A 16476-nucleotide genomic window follows, 5' to 3' on the forward strand; every position below is an offset into this window, starting at 1 on the left:
TATCTTCACTTACCCAGCTGGAGCACCCAAGGGGCTGTGGTCAAACTCACAAACCCCAGCTCTGGGCAGGATATGCCAGAATGAAGCCTGTGCTTAACACGTAGCAATGATGATAGCTAACACTTATTAAGCGGGTTCTACGTATCAAGCCCTGCCCTAAGCACTTTTCAAACAGAAAATGATTTAACCTTCACAGCTCTGAGGTGGGTGCTATCATTATCCCTGTTTTACAGATGAGGAAATCAAGGCTCAGAGAGGTTAAGTAGCTTGCTCAAGGTCACACGGTTACCTAGTGGCTGAGGCAGGATTTGAACCCAGGCCATCTCCTCAGTATTATCCTGCAACGTTTCAGGTAGGGTTTCCCTAGTGGCCCTGACTTAATTTAAGTACTGATTCTGCTACTCCTTCCTTTTGTAAATGAAATGCTTTTAGAAGTGGGATGCTGTAAAGAGAAGGAAGGCTGGTACAGTTTTAGTCTGTAAAAACTAATTTATACATCCTTTATTCTAATTCATTCAGTGTGACAACCAACAAGTTAAAGGGCTTGGAGGAACATTATTGGGCATCTATATATGTTGCCTAGTAATACACCTGGTTTCATGAAGTCTCCAAGATAGCCTTGCAAAATACCTATGACAGTGCCCATTTTACAGATGAGGAAACTGAGGCACACAGGGAAAAGGAGCTCACTTGCCTAGTAGCAGAAATGGGACTGGAATCCAGGTCCCTCTGATTTCAAAGACTTGGAAAAGCAACCAGATGAAAGGGGTGGGGGATGGTAAGGAGAGGGGAGAGTGGAGGGCTGGAAGGGAGCGGGCCAGAGAAGCAGACGTGAGCACCAGGCGAGGGACGTGGCCAATGAGGATGGTACTCCAGGGTGACTCTGAGAAGCAGTCCTTCCCAGGGCCTGGAAGTCTCAGAGCCCAGAGCTGCCCCCATCCCTAGTATGGTCGCTCCCAGGCCCTGGGGGGATCCCACCAAGCCTGGGCGGGGTGGGGCGGGCTGCGCTGGCCCACCAGGGTGAAGAGGCGGAGGGAGAATGGGGCACCCGCCCCGCCGCGGTTCCCCAGTCCTGCTGCGACTTGCCGTAATACCAGACCCCAGTGTTTATGGGTCGGCAACCAAGGTCCCCTCCACCCCGCGCCGCCCTCGGGGGCGGGGGTGGGGGCACCGCGGCTGGCTCTGGTCAGCATCAAAGACAAGCACATGGGCAGGCAGACCAGCGGGCAGCCAGCACCGGGGGTGGGGAACGGGGGGGGGGCGCCACCGCCGAAAGGGCGCCCTACCAAGGGTCGAGCAGGGGCGACAGAGCGGGCGAGAGACCCCCTCCCTGCCCATTAAAAAGAATGGAAGAAAGGGGCCCGCGGCCCCACAGCTCCCCTCTCCTCTCCCTCCTTCCCAGGAGCTTTCTGAAAGGAGGAGGGGTCCTAATGGACCCCAAGCCTCCGACAGACCCCCTCCCTCCCTCCCTCCTTTGTCACCACAACCTCCGCGCGAGGCACCTCTCCGGCCGCCTCCCCTCCCCCAGACCCCAGCCCGCGTCCCCCGCGGGGTCGCCCCAGCACTCACCCAGAGGCAAGCTGATCCGAGGGGCGAGCGCCCGAATCGGAGACGGCGGTAGCAGTAGCAGTAGCATCAGCAGCAGCAGAGGCGGCGGCGGCCGGCTCCCCCGGCCCATCGCGGCGCGCGGGACTCGGACAGCGAGGAGCGACGGCGTCCTCCGGGCTCCGGCTCAGGTGGTTCTATAGGACTCGGGGGCGGCGGCCCCACCGCGAAGTCCGGCCCGGGAGTCGGTCGCCGGGCCCCCGCCTCCGGACCTGGGGTCTGGAACCGGGTGGGAAATGGGGTCACGTGGGCTGCTGCAAACCCTAGCCCCTCCGCCCCCAGCGGCACCGCAGTCCTCCACCAGCTCCGTTCGGTCGAAGCTCGCCCGCGAGTGCGGGAGGGCGGGGCTGAAGGAGGAAGTTGGGCTGTTAGTCCAGCCTCTCCCTGCTCCGCTCGTGCCCAACCCGCCCCTTCCCTCTTCCTCCTTCCTGGGCGCTGGAAGCTCAAGGGTCGCCAGCTAGGTGCACCTATCTTGGCGTGCGTCCGGAGGGGGCCAAGCCCGGGGATCAGTACCAGCCGAGTCCGCGGGGGCGCGGGAGCGCGGGGGCGCGGAGGAAAGCGGACCCCTAGTTCCCCGCCCCCACCTCTCAGGCCCTCCCACAGCCGCCCCGGCCCCTTCCGGCTCCTCTAGGACCCGCAGCGCGTTCGTTTGGGAAAACGTTTGGGTCTCTACACTGCGCTCCCGTGTCTTCTCCCTTTATCCCTGCCGCCCCCCGTCCCCCCGCAATGCTCCTGGCACCCACTGTCCGTAACCAAATGAACTCCGCCGAGCTGGTACTGACTCCGGGGCTAGTTGCTTCTGCACCTAATTTCTGCACGGGTCATTCCACCTTAGGTCTTGAGTGTTCACTACAGGCTTAACACTTAATCTAGGTACCCTGCGGGGTCATCCACGCTTAGAATTCTGTCCGCACGAAGCCAAACCTCGGATGGGGGGATCCGGGCAAGATTAGCTTAAGTGGGATAATAGGACTTAATGTACTGCCAAGGAGGTGGACCTTCTCCACAGCCTGCACGTAGCCTGGCAGGGGAAAGTACTCCCTAAGGCTGGAATCCCAGAGGCACCCACCCTCAATCCTCCTGCAGTGTGAACACCCAGGGGTGGAGTTCAGTTGTGCTGAGACCAGGGGTTTCAAACTGCAGACTGGATCCCTTAGTGGATCCTGAAGTCAATTTAGTGGATCCCTATCAGCATTAAAAAAGAAATAGAATGGAAGATACCAAAGTGCAATGACCATAGAAGGGATAAGTAAGCTTTACGAAACTTGTTTCAACTTTTCCTAAGTGTGCACAGGATCACAGTAAAATGTAATTCTTCCTGTAGTTCAAGTCAAAAGGACTTTGAAAACCTCTGCCAGTCATTTCCATGGCAGTGGGGACAGTTCCTCCAGGAATTAGCTGCAATGGCTCTTCACCCCCAGCCAAAATCAGCCTTCTCAGAGCTGGCACCTTTTCCTCTCACCCTACTCCCAGGGCCTCCCACAGGGTGGCTCTCGGGGGGGGGGGGGGGGGCACAGTGCTCACATGGTCCCAGGTCTCCTCATGCACAGCAAGCTTCCATGATTTCTGTACCTCCACCATCCCAATACCCTTCTATGGCTATGGTCCAGGCCAGCAGTACCCCTTTTACAGGGGCTCCCAGCCCTGGACACAGAATTTCACATGGGACGTGGGCAGCACCAACTACTTGTAGTTCCAGCATTGCCCAGGCCTGGGACACTTTGCCGCTATTAATGGTGTCAATCCATCTTTAGCCAGTGAGGTCCATGTTTCTGTCTGTAGCTAGGACCTCTGTCCTAAACTCCAACTGGCCTCAACATTTCTACCAGGCTCTCTTTTCTGACAGGTATCTTAAATTCAACATGATCTCAGATGAAGCTCCTGATCTCTCCCTTCTCCCTCCCCAAAACATGCTCCATCTGTGTGAGCCTTTCCCATCTCATTTAATGGCAAGTCTATCTTTAAATTGCTCAGGTTAAAAACCTTAATTCCTTTCTTCTCTCTTGCTCCTCACATCCAGTCCACTAGCAAATCTACAGTCTGATCACTTACCACCTCCTGGGGGCCCAGTTACTGCCCTCTCCTGGGTGCTGCAAGGGCTGCCTAACTGGTCTCCCTTCTTCCACCCTTGCGCCCCTTACAATCTTTTCTCAACTCTGCAGCCAGAGGGAGTTTTTCAAAGCCAAAGTCAAGTCATGGCAGTCCTCTGCTCAAAACCCTCCAGTGGTTCCTTACAGTGGTCTGCAAGGCCCTAGGCTACCTCACCCCTACCACCATTGCATCATCCACTGCTCTTCCCCCATTCACTCTACCCCAGGCACACTTGTGAACACTCTTGTGTTAGGACCTTTGCCCTGGCTACTCTCTCTGCCTGGAGCACTCTTCCCAGAAACTGACTGAGTCACTTGTTTCTGTCAAATCTTTCCTCAAAGATAACCTTCTTGAAGAATCAGAACTTCCCCCAATATTCCCCTTGCCCTGAGATGTTTCTTCAAAGCGCTCATCATCTAAAACACTATATGATTTGCTTATTTGTTGTGGTTTTTCTTTATTGTCTGAACTCCCTACCCGCCTTCTCACCCCCAAGAATGTTGACTGAGAAGGGAACTAACATATTCCTAGCCTCTAGAACAGTGCCTGGCATATGGTAGGCCCTCAGTAAGTATTGGCTGAACAAATGAATGAATGAATGCAGCCTGAGAGTCATGGAATACTGCTGGTACATGTCAACAAACAACCAGAGCTACTTTTTGATATCGACTTTGGTCTAGGATTCCCCCAAACCGGAAATTATGCAATTAACTTTTTCAACCTAAGCACAAGACTTTGTATTGATCTCCTTTAAAGCTATTGGTTCTGGCCCAGATTTCATCCTAGTGAGGTCATTTTGAATATTGATTCTATTATACATTAGGCTCCCTCTCCCAGTTTTGAGTCATCTATAAATCTGACAAGCATTCTTGACCTTGTATTAAAATCACTGATAAAAATATTAGGTGAGCAGACCTAGCACCCACTTCTTGGTTTCTAAATACTACTCTCCAATAAAAGGTTCCAGGATTCCCTGGAGAAATGAAAGGGAAAGTACAAGATGAGCCTGGGACCTTGTGTTGGGCCGGAAAACAAAGAAGTGACTAAAGACTAATGGGGTCATGTCAAAAGGATATAGGGCCAGCTGGATGACCAAACTTGGGACAATTTGAGCAACAGAAAGCATAAGGAAGTAATGGATTCTAATGCATCAAAATAAAACAATCCATTAGTCCACAGTAAAACTCGGCGAAGCACAGACAGAGAAAGAGAAGGGCTAGAAAGGATGCTTTTCTCTGTAGAAAAGTGCTGCCGGATAAATGTAGAAGAAATGGTAGACTTAGAAAATCGAGATTCAAACAAGGATAATCAGTGGATGCTAAACCTTTGGGTGGCAGATTTTTAGGAAACTATATTAACAATGTCTCAAAATCTGTCCCACAGATGACTTTTACTAATTACCAGTGGGAAAATGTTTCTCTAAGGGGAACTCTGGTGGCCATGATCTTTTTCTTTTTTTTCCCCCCCAGTGGACACCATCTTAATCAAGTGGCCAAAAGTAATATCACTGGTAGTGGGACTACCTGATATCATTCACCTCCTGATACGAGGCAATAAGAAATATACAACTCATCAACCATTGTAGCAAAAGTGTCTAACCCAGATCTAATAATGAGGACACAATCAGATACATCCAGCATTCTACAAGACAAATAACCTGGACTCTTCAAAAAGGTCAAACTGATGAAAAGACAAAAAGGACAGGGGAACTGTTTTAGGTTAGGAAACTAAAAAGACATGATAATCAAATGCAATATGTGAACCTTATTTGAATTCTGAAGGAAAAAAAAAAGCCATAGAGCAACTGGGAAAATTTTAACATGCACTGTGTATTAGATGATATTATGGCATTATTGTTCATTTTCTTAGGCTATAATAACGGTATTGTGTTCTTAGGAGAATGTCATTGTTCTTTGGAGATGCCTGCTGAGGTTTGTAGACGTGAAGTATCATGATGTCTACAAGTTACTTTCAAATGATTCAGCCAAAACAAGCATGTTCTTTGTGTGTATTAGAAAGAAAAAGTGTGGGGACTTCCCTGGTGGCACAGTGGTTAAGAATCCACCTGCCAACGCAGGGGACACGGGTTCAAGCACTGGTCTGGGAAGATACCACATGCCGCGGAGCAACTAAGCCCGTGTGCCACAACTACTGAGCCTGAGCTCTAGAGCCCAAGAGCCACAACTACTGAGCCCACGTGCTGCAACTACTGAAGCCCACCTGCCTAGAGCCCGTGCTCCACAACAAGAGAAGCCACTGCAATGAGGAGCCCGCGCACCATAACGAAGAGTAGCCCCTGCTCACTGCAACTAGAGAAAGCCCGCGCACAGCAACGAAGACCCAACGCAGCCAAATAAATAAATAAATAAATAAATAAAAATTAAAAAAAAAAACAAAGAAAGAGTGTGAGTGCTACTGTGGCAAAGTTTTAAGAGTTGGTTAATATGGAAAGTTACGGGTGTTTTTATATCAGTGTTTTGTAAATTTGTGGTGGCGGGGGGGGAACTGAGTGAGACAGGGCCAAAAACAGAGCACACTGGGAACCTCCATCCGGGCTGAAACTGATCAATACCCTTTGTAGGTTGAACAATTAGCTATGTATCCTCCTTACTGTACCGTTCAGCCCACATTTCTTCATATTATCCATCATAATAATACGAGGGTATTCCCTGGTGGTCCAGTGGTTAGGACTCCGTGCTCTCACTGCTGAGGGCCCAGGTTCAATCCCTGGTCGGGGAACTAAGATCCCACAAGTAGCATAGCACGACCAAAAAAAATAAATAAATAACAATAATATGAAAAAAATTGCAAGAAATCTTATTGAAATCAAGGTACTAGCCATAGCATTTCCTTCTATCTTCGGCTTACTTCTCTTACCTAGAACAGGGCCTGATAGTGGCATGTGGTCAATTAGAATTTGTTGAGTGCCTAAATCTCCATGTCAGGTAGCTTCTCAAGCCACGGCAAGCCTGGTTTGCCCTAGTGTCTTGGCAACACATGGGTTGTCTGACTGCTATGCTCCTCTCTGAGGAGATGAGGCAGGGGCTGATGTAGACTCACTTGGTGGTTCATTATATCCTGTTCATGGCTGCTCAGATGCTTCAAGTGTGTCTTATGCCAACTCAGTGGCAGGCCCCTTGAGGACAGTAATGGGTCTTGTCTTTGGAAACCTCACTGCCTAGCATGGCACTCAAGCAGGATCTCCACAGGGCAGACAAAATGAGGGACCCAACTGTTGGCCTGGAGATGAGCCCTCTATCCCATGCCCCCAGCATGGTGGCCTCAGGCCTGTGGGCTCCACTGTCTTCCATCAGTGTGCTAATTTATTCTCCCCAGAGCGGAAAAAACAGGAGGACAACAGAGAAAAACGTCATTTGAGCTGACGTCCCGTGGGCTAAAGAGTGGTTCCCAAGCCAACGCTGTGTCTCCTGCTCCCCTGTGCCACTCTGGGTTGTAGGCAAGTCTTTCTCAGCCAGAACGCCGGTGTTTATAAAGAGCTCAGAGGGTGGCTTGGAAAGAGTATAAAAAGATGCAGAAAAAGCTTTTGACAAAATTCAACACCCATTTATGATAAAAACTCTCCAGAAATTAGGCATAGAGGGAACCTACCTCAACATAATAAAGGCCATATATGACAAACCCACAGCCAACATCATTCTCAATGGTGAAAAACTGAAATCTCTAAGATCAGGAACAAGACAAGGATGTCCATTCTCACCACTATTACTCAACATAGTTTTGGATGTCCTAGCCATGGAAATCAGAGAAGAAAAAGAAATAAAAGGAATACAAATTGGAAAAGAAGAAGTAAAACTGTCACTCTTTTCAAATGACATGATACTATACATAGAGAATCCTGAAGATGCCACCAGAAAACTACTAGAGCTAATCAATGAATTTGGTAAAGTAGCAGGATACAAAATTAATGCACAGAAATCTCTTGCATTCCTATACACTAACAACGAAAGATCAGAAAGAGAAATTAAGGAAACAATCCCAGTGCCCATTACAACAAAAAGAATAAAATACCTAGGAATAAACCTACCTAAGGAGGTAAGAGACCTGTACTCAGAAAACTATAAGACACTGATGAAAGAAATCAAAGATGACACAAACAGATGGAGAGATATACCATGTTCTTGGATTGGAAGAATCAATATTGTGAAAATGACTATACTACCCAAAGCAATCTACAGATTCAATGCAATCCATATCAAATTACTAGTGGAATTTTTTACGGAGCTAGAACAAAAAGTCTTAAAATTTGTATGGAGACACAAAAGACCCTGAATAGCCAAAGCAGTCTTGAGGGAAAAAAACAGAGCTGGAGGAATCAGACTCCCTGACTTCAGACTATACTACAAAGCTACAGTAATTAAGACAGTATGGTACTGGCACAAAAACAGAAATATAGATCAATGGAACAGGATAGAAAGCCCAGCGATAAACCCACGCACCTAAGGTCAACTAATCTATGACAAAGGAGGCAAGGATATACAATGGAGAAAAGACAGTCTCTTCAGTAAGTGGTGCTGGGAAAACTGACAGCTACGTGTAAAAGAATGAAATTGATACATGATACACAAAAATTAACTCAAAATGGACTAGAGACCTAAATCTAAGGCCAGAAACTATAAAACTCTTAGAGGAAAACATAGGAAGAGCACTCTTTGACATAAACTACAGCAAGATCTTTTTTTTTTTTTTTTTTTTTTTTTTTTTTTGTGGTACGTGGGCCTCTCACTGCTGTGGCCTCTCCCGTTGCAGAGCACAGGCTCCGGATGGGCAGGCTCAGCAGCCATGGCTCACGGGCCCAGCCACTCCACAGCATGTGGGATCTTCCCGGACCAGGGCACGAACCCCTGTCCCCTGCATCGGCAGGCAGACTCTCAACCACTGCACCACCAGGGAAGCCCCGCAAGATCTTTTTTGATTCACCTCCTAGAGTAATGGAAATAAAAACAAAAATAAATGGGACCTAATGAAACTTAAAATTTTTTGCAAAGCAAAGGAAACTACAAATAAGATGAAAAGACAACCCTCAGAATGGGAGAAAATATTTGCAAACGAATCAACGGACAAAGGATTAATCTCCAAAATATATAAACAGCTCATGCAGCTCAATATCAAAAAAAAAACAACCCAATCAAAAAATAGGCAGAAGACCTAAATAGACATTTCTCCAAAGAAGACATACAGATGGCCAAGAAGCACATGAAAAGCTGCTCAACATCGCTAATTATTAGAGAAATGCAAATCAAAACTACAATGAGGTATCACCTCACACCAGTTAGAATGGGCATCATCAGAAAATCTACAAACAACAAATGCTGGAGAGGGTGTGGAGAAAAGGGAACCCTCTTGCACTGTTGGTGGGAATGTAAATTGATGCAGCCACTACGGAGAACAGTATGGAGGTTCCTTAAAAAACTAAAACTAAAACTAAAACAAACAAACAAACAAAAAAACTAAAAATAGAATTAACTTATGACCCAGCAATCCCACTACTGGGCATATACCCAGAGAAAACCATAATTCAAAAAGACACATGCACCCCAATATTCATTCCAATACTACTTAAAATAGCCAGGTCATGGAAGCAACCTAAATGCCCATCGACAGATGAACGGATAAAGAAGATGTGGTACATATATACAATGGAGTATTACTCAGCCATAAAAAGGAACGAAATTGGGGGCCTCCCTGGTGGCGCAGTGGTTGAGAGTCCGCCTGCCGATGCAGGGGATACGGGTTCGTGCCCCGGTCTGGGAGGATCCCATATGCCGCGGAGCGGCTGGGCCCGTGAGCCATGGCCGCTGGGCCTGCGCATCCGGAGCCTGTGCTCCGCAACGGGAGAGGCCACAACAGTGAGAGGCCCGCATACCGCAAAAAGAAAAAAAAAAAAAAAAAAAAAAAAAAAGGAACGAAATTGGGTCATTTGTAGAGATGTGGATGTATCTAGAGACTGTCATACAGAGTGAAGTAAGTCAGAAAGAGAAAAACAAATATCATATATTAATGCACATATATGGAACCTAGAAAAATGGTACAGATGAACCAGTTTGCAGGGCAGAAATAGAGACACAGATGTAGAGAACAAACGTATGGACACCAAGGGGGGAAAGTGGCGGGGGTGGTGGTGGTGGGATGAACTGGGAGATTCGGATTGACATATATACACTAATATGTATAAAACAGATAACTAATAAGAACCTGCTGTATAGGGCTTCCCTCGTGGCTCAGTGGTTGAGAGTCTGCCTGCTGATGCAGGGGACAAAGGTTCATGTCCCGGTTCGGGAAGATCCCACAGGCCGCGGAGCAGCTAGGCCCGTGAGCCATGGTTGCTGGGCCTGTGCATCCGGAGCCTGTGTTCCACAACAGGAGAGGCCACAATAGTGAGAGGCCCACGTACCACAAAAAAAAAAAAAAAAAAAAGAACCTGCTGTATAAAAAATAAATAAAATTTAAAAAAAAAAAAAAGAGATGAAGAGAAAAGCAACACTTCCTCTGTGCCCCCAGCCAGCAAGATGCAGGCATCAAGTCTGGCCCTTTCTCTGTCTACACTTATACAGTCTTTGCCCATCCATCCTCACCCTCCTTCCTTCTCTCTCTCTCTCTCTCTCTCTCTCTCTCTCTCTCTCTCTCTCTCTCTCTCTCTGAGGTTCTGTCTCTCCTGTACACATAAACACACACATAAGAAGGATAAAAATGCAAGAATGAGAGGTAAAACGCACATAGGAGCACATGCAAAGAAGCCAAACAAAACAGGGCCACATGCCTCACAGGCAGACAAGGAAACTTTAGGGATGACAAGAATATTCCATATCTTGATCTGGATGTTGGTTTCCCAAGTGTATACAAATATTAAAATTTCTCGAGCTGTACACTTAAGATCTGTCCATTTCCCTATATGTAAACATATACCTTATACCTGTTATCATGCTGGTGGGGGGGGAACAAAGGGACTGAAAGGTAAAAAAAAAAAACAACACCTCACCTGTAGAATCAGGTGAAAGAAGAAAATGAGACTAGCTATACAAGGGGGAGAAAGTGAAGAGAAATATGAAAGGCTACAAGAGAAAGAAAATAAAGGGAAGCATGGCTAAAAATATAAAGCAAATGAACACATGAGTCCACTGCCTCACTAAACTGCTCAGCACAAAGGAAACAGGCAGCGTAGGCTCAGGGCAAGTGCTGGCAGTGGAATGGTCAGTCCAGACCACAGTCAGCCTCTCAAGCCATCAATACTCATTAATCATCTATAGGTACAGCCTCTGCCCAGGTGCAGGCCAGCCCTGTCCTTGGGTACGCATGGCTCCTGCCAGGCTGCCCCCTGCCAGGCTGCCCCTAGCCGGGTCTGCCCGCTCTCATTTCCACCCAGGGGAGCCTGGTTCTCCAGCCCCCACAATTCTACTCTGGAGGCCATGGCTTTGCTTTGTTTGCTGGCCGTGGAGGAGGGGCCTCCTGCCAAGCCCAGTGGAGCTTGAACCCAAGGTCCCACACGCCCCCTCCTGGAGTAGCACTCAAGCTCCTCCCATCCCCGGGTTCTGGCTGGCAGGCTGCCCAGTAAGGCCTCAAAGACACGCACTGGCTACTGGCTACGGCCCAGCTCCCCGGGCCTTGGCCCCCTGCCACCATCCCCTCGTAGCCCTGAGCCCTCCTCTCATGCCAACCTGCAGCTGCAGCTCCCCACCTGCACTGGCTGGGCACGCTGCTGCTGTCTTCTCCTCCGGGGCTTGGCTGCAGCATCAATACATTTTGATGAGGAAGTGACACCAGCTGGCCCACCCTGTGTGTGCTTTTAAGTCAGCCAATGAGTTCCAGATCCCGGGAGGGCCGGGAGCTTCCCTAGGGCAGTGCCCTCTGCAGCAGAGGGCATTCACAGGGCCAGCATGAACACTACCTTCAAATCTCACAGGTGGCTTTTAACCAGGGTCTGGCAATAAATGTAAATGGCCTCATCTCTGTTCCCCAAACCTCACGCCCCTCCACTGGTCCCTTATGTTGCTTGCTTTGCCAAGTGATTAGAATCCAGGGGTGGGGACCTCTCCAGCAGTCCAGTGGTTAAGACTCTGCCTTCCAATGCAGGAGGTACAGGTTCGATCCCTGGTCAGGGGGAACTAAGATCCCACATGCCATGGGGTGTGGCCAAAAACTAAAAAAAAAAAAAAAAATCCAGGGGAAGAACACACCAGTTCTTCCATAAGGAGAATCTCAGCACCATCCATTATTCTGGGGACTGTGAGCAAGCCACACGATCTCTCCGAGCCTTAGTTTCCTCATCTGTGAGATGGGAATGCTAACAGTACTGCCTGGGCTGTTAGGAGAGCTGATGAGACAGTGCACATAAGGTGACTGCCAGCACTGGCCTGTGGTGAACGCGCATTATATTATCGGTTCACCTCATTACCTAAAAGTGGCCATGACCATCTTAGATGCCCAACCCAGAGGACCCCCTTCTGGGCTCTCCGCTCAGGTTCAGCCGCCTCCTACAAACCTAGTGCTGAGGCTGCAACTCTTACAAGGAGAAGGAACCGGCCCGCCTAGCCCAGGCCCCGGGTGCGCCCGCTGTGGAGAAGAGCCTGCCTCCCTCCCCAGAGCCACCCCTGCTGGGGCCTGTCGGGGCCTGAGCTGGCCACTCCCTGGGATGGGATCCCCCTACCCCACAGGGCTGTGGTGCAACCAGCAGGGTTCAGCCTGTCCCTGCCTCGACACGGTAGAACACAAAGTTGCCACTGTCATGTCCCTGCCCCCAAGACAAGTTCAGGAGGGCCTGTCTGCCTGTGCCTGCAGGCCTGCTCCCCAAAGGGGCCTGGAGACCCTGGGTAACTGGCCTGGCTGATGCTTGGCAACTGTCATCCCGCAGGGGCACAATTACTGCTCAGAGACTCTCTTTCCCCTGAAACCACTGCAGCCACTCACAGGTGGGAGGCAGATGTTCTAGGCCAGGTAAGGATGGGGAGCGAGAAGCATAAGGGTCTAGGACACAGTCTGGTTTCTACCTTGGCTTATCAGACCTGAGGCCCCTCCGTTCCCAAGATCTCAAGAAACCAGGAATCTACCTCTCCGTTTCCCCCCAAGTTCTTCTTCCTTAAATCCTACTCTGAGCCCTAGACCCCTGGCCATTGCTACATGAAGGGAAAGAAGACCCAGCCAAGGCCCTTCCTCCACCCCAGAGAACTAAGCTTCCTTTCCAGAGGACCAAGGCTCTCCCCTCCCAAAGAAGAGGGGCTCTCTGACTTTTGCAGTTTCCCAGTCACCTTAGGTTACCTGGTGGCTACGACTCTTCCTCCCAGACAGAGAGCCTTGCTCTTGGTTCCAGCACTGCCTGCGGAGAGTGGGCCTAGACAGGTGAGCCCATCAGGTGGGGGATTGAACAGGTGGGTTCCATTGATTTCCTGTGGCTCCAAAGACTGCTTTGATAGGATGGAGGGAGGAATGCATTACCTTGGTGATGTGCCAACTTGCCACCCTAAAGCAATGGCACCAGGAGACAAGGCTCACAGAAAGCCAATGTGAGGGAGGCACCAAAGATCCATGTTTGGACAGGGAGCTTACATACCCCGAGATTCCTGGGACGCCTGACAGCACCATTTATGTGCTGAGTGTCAGGCTGGAGGATGCCACGAGGCTCTGAGTGGGCCCAGCATGGCTCTAGCAAAGGAGGGGGCTCTAAGGGGCCTGGACCTGGGGCCTGACCCACTCAGTCCACAGGGACTCCACAAGCCCCCTGAAAGGGAGCAGACCCGCCTTGCTCCTCTCAAACTCTTTATCTAAGAGCCTTAGCTCTTTCCTTACAGCCTGTGAGCAGTGGAACAGAGCAGGGAGCCCCTTAACCACCAGGGTCGGCTTCAGTGAGCTGTGAACCCCAAGAATGATATGCCACTTCTGATGAGAGGGATCTGAGCTTTCAACTGATTTCAAAAAGATTGTTGCCCTCCTCCCCGTGAAAAAAAAAGCAAAGAATAATTTATTTGAGGTGTATTAGTCTGAAGACAAAGCGAACTTTCAGAATCAGCCTTTATCAGGTAAAAAGAAATTATACCTCATTTAGGAGTAGTTATATAACCTTGACATGAATTATTTGGCAAACTATTCCACCTAAAGCAAAGTTGACATTTATAAGGCTAACATTTATCACACACTTACTATAAGCAAGCCACTGTGCTGAGTTTTTTACAACCAGTCATTTATTTAATTCTCACAACAGGATGAAACAGGAATTATGATACTCCCACTTTACAGATGAGAAATGGGGCATAGAGAGGTTTAGGGACTTGCTAAGGTCACATAAGTGGAAAGTTAGGACTAGGACCAGAAACTGGATCTGAATCCAGAACCCCATGTAGATGCTCTACATATAGTTAGAATTTCAACCAGGGCTTTGTCTCAAGTTATAGCCATCCTCCTCTTGATAATATAAGCTGCTGTGCTTTCCTCCCTCTCTCCCTCTCCCCTTCGTCCCTTCCTTCTTTCACTCACTCAACAAATAGTTCTTGTGCACTTGCTGCCTTCTAAGCATCACTGAAGCTGAAGGAAACTGACATGGTTCTGCCTTCACAGAGCTTCCAGTTCATCAAAATTCCTCAAACTTTTCTTTCCAGAGAATACCCACCCTTGTCCACATTTCTTTAGACACTTTCACTCACTTATTCCTTTGTCTCCAACAAAAGGCCAACCTGGCAGAGCACCAGAAGTGCTCCCAGGCTTCACAGGCTAGAATCATGCTGTTTTCAACTGATTTCCAGAGTTGCTCCTCTGAGCTCCCTCGGTACTCTGCTCAGATTTCCATCAAGTCACTCATGATGCTGTAGTGAAATACTCATTTACACATCACATCCCTCTCTTCCCATCTCTTCCATAAGCTCCTTGAGTGCAGGGACCAGACCTACCTAGCTCAGGTTTTTAATCTCCAGCCCCAGTAAATGTTTGGAAACAGCAGGCACCCAGTAAATGTTTACTAAATGAATAAATGAGTTTTCTGTTCTAGTTGACTGTCTCAAATCATTTCCAAACGATTCATTCAAGTGTTCCTTCCTGGATCTCTTTGTCCACCTTCCTCTTAACCTTTTCAAAGGAAAGGCACCTCACTGATGTGGGAAGTCCCACTTCCCTGCTTTAGCGCAGCCAAAGGATTTCTTGCTCACACAGTCTCAACAGATTTGTTGGCTTCAGAAGAGATGGTATTTAGGAAAGCTGTTGAATGCTTGGCTCCTGGGGATTAATTTAGGGCAATCCTGTCAGATACGACATTAAAGCAAGAGCCCCAAGGCATAGGACCTAGGCACCAGAGAGAGAGGCTCTTTCAGCTCTCCTCAAGGTGCGAGCCTCCATTCCCCATCTTTGGTTCACCTGCTGCCAATGTCCATATCTTTAGATCACCTGTCACCAAAAGTTTGAGCCCCGGGTTGCAAGGAGACATACCACAGATTTCCCTGAGCTTCAGTAATAATAACCACCGGAGGAAACAGTCACAGCCTGGAAGTCAGGAGACTGGGTTCAAATCCTAACCTTCCCAACTCACTGTCATCTTGGGAAGTAATTTAACTTCTCTGGATCCATTTCTCCTATGGTAATAAGGGGGTGGGACCGGCTGGATTTCTAAATCTCTTCCAGTGCTAAACCATCTACAGGGAAAAAAAAATTTTTTTTGATTGTGTGCTTCCCTGTCCTTATGGCATTCGACCCTTACAAGAAACCTGTGATTCATAAACCAAATGACATACTCACATTACAGGTGAGGAAATGTGAGCAGAGGTTGACGACCTTACCCAGGTGACCCGGGGCCCCTGAGTCTTTTTGCCAGACCAGAATGGCTCCAGGGAGGCCACTAGAGCAGCCTCATTTCCAGGACCCCAACTTCCTTTCCCTCCTTAACCCCTATGTCCACTTTGTCGCTCAGAGAGTAGAAGCTATGACAAAGAGCCTAACTCAAAGGTCATACCCAGACCATTCTGAGGAGGGGCCCAGGCCTTTCCCAAATTCCAAATGATTTCCCTCCAGGGCCAGGATTACTGCCTCTCAGCTGCAGGTTTGGCTCAGAGGCCCCGGGTGGCCATGGGAACGTGGGCCCAGCCTCCTGCGCTGCCATGACAACAGGCTCCCTCAGTGGCGGGCGCCGGTGCCCATCAGAGCGTGCAGGTGGCGCCCTCTTGGGAGAGGGGCCCGTTGGGAGGTGGGGGGCAGGGGCGGCGGCTGCCTCGGGGTGGCCTCCGCTCCCTCCGCCTCCTCCCGGGGCCGCGGCTCCCGACCTTCCTGTGCCCTGCGCCTACCTGAGTGTCACGGCCCGCGCGCAACCACCGCCCACGACAGGGTCACCTCTGCGCGGCGGCGCAGCCCTTCTTCTCGGAGTGTCCCCAGACTCGTCCCTGCTTCCAGGCCGGCCCGACTCCCTGGGGACCCGGGAAGTCCCCGCGAATACCCTCGGTCCGGCGCTGCGTCCCCGGAAACGCAGGGCTGCCGCCAAGCCCCGCCCCGCCCGTGTTGATGGAATTGTCCAGAGGCGCCCTCCGGGGCTCGCCCGCTGTCCAGCAGTCCCCCGCCTCTGCCCCCGGGCGTTGATGGCGACACTAGGCTCGCTACTAGTCCCAGTCGGGACTTGTCCCCGCGACGGCTCGGCGGCTCCCTTAGACCTTGGGGCCTATGGGGCCGCCCCCTCCCTGACCTTGGGAGCCTCTGCCTGGTCTGACTTAGGCCCCGCAGGGGGCAATCTCGCTAGCTGGAATCCGGAGGGCCGGGTTGTTACACTAGATCTGTTGCTGAACCAAACTTGGTTCCCCT

At 49.8% G+C, this 16476-nt stretch overlaps 1 protein-coding gene across 2 annotated transcripts in view; it reads right to left on the reverse strand.

Annotated features, from left to right (window-relative positions):
- Nucleotides 1–16144, reverse strand: part of SEMA4B (semaphorin 4B) — a 39391-nt gene extending 23247 nt beyond the window's left edge. Inside the window, exons 1-2 of one of the 2 annotated variants that reach the window (XM_082619317.1) lie at nucleotides 15969–16144; nucleotides 1570–1824 (exon numbers count right to left, since the gene is read on the reverse strand). In XM_082619317.1, the coding sequence (XP_082475443.1) occupies nucleotides 1570–1678 (109 nt within the window). In that variant the 5' untranslated portion in view covers nucleotides 1679–1824; nucleotides 15969–16144. Of the gene's footprint in view, nucleotides 1–1569; nucleotides 1972–15968 lie in introns of those variants that run through there. The other variant, XM_082619316.1, reaches the window with a different exon arrangement.
- Nucleotides 16145–16476: the final 332 nt, after the last annotated feature.

Source organism: Mesoplodon mirus (assembly GCF_964341445.2).
Source record: "Mesoplodon mirus genome assembly, chromosome: 4".
NCBI classification, from domain to species: domain Eukaryota; kingdom Metazoa; phylum Chordata; class Mammalia; order Artiodactyla; family Ziphiidae; genus Mesoplodon; species Mesoplodon mirus.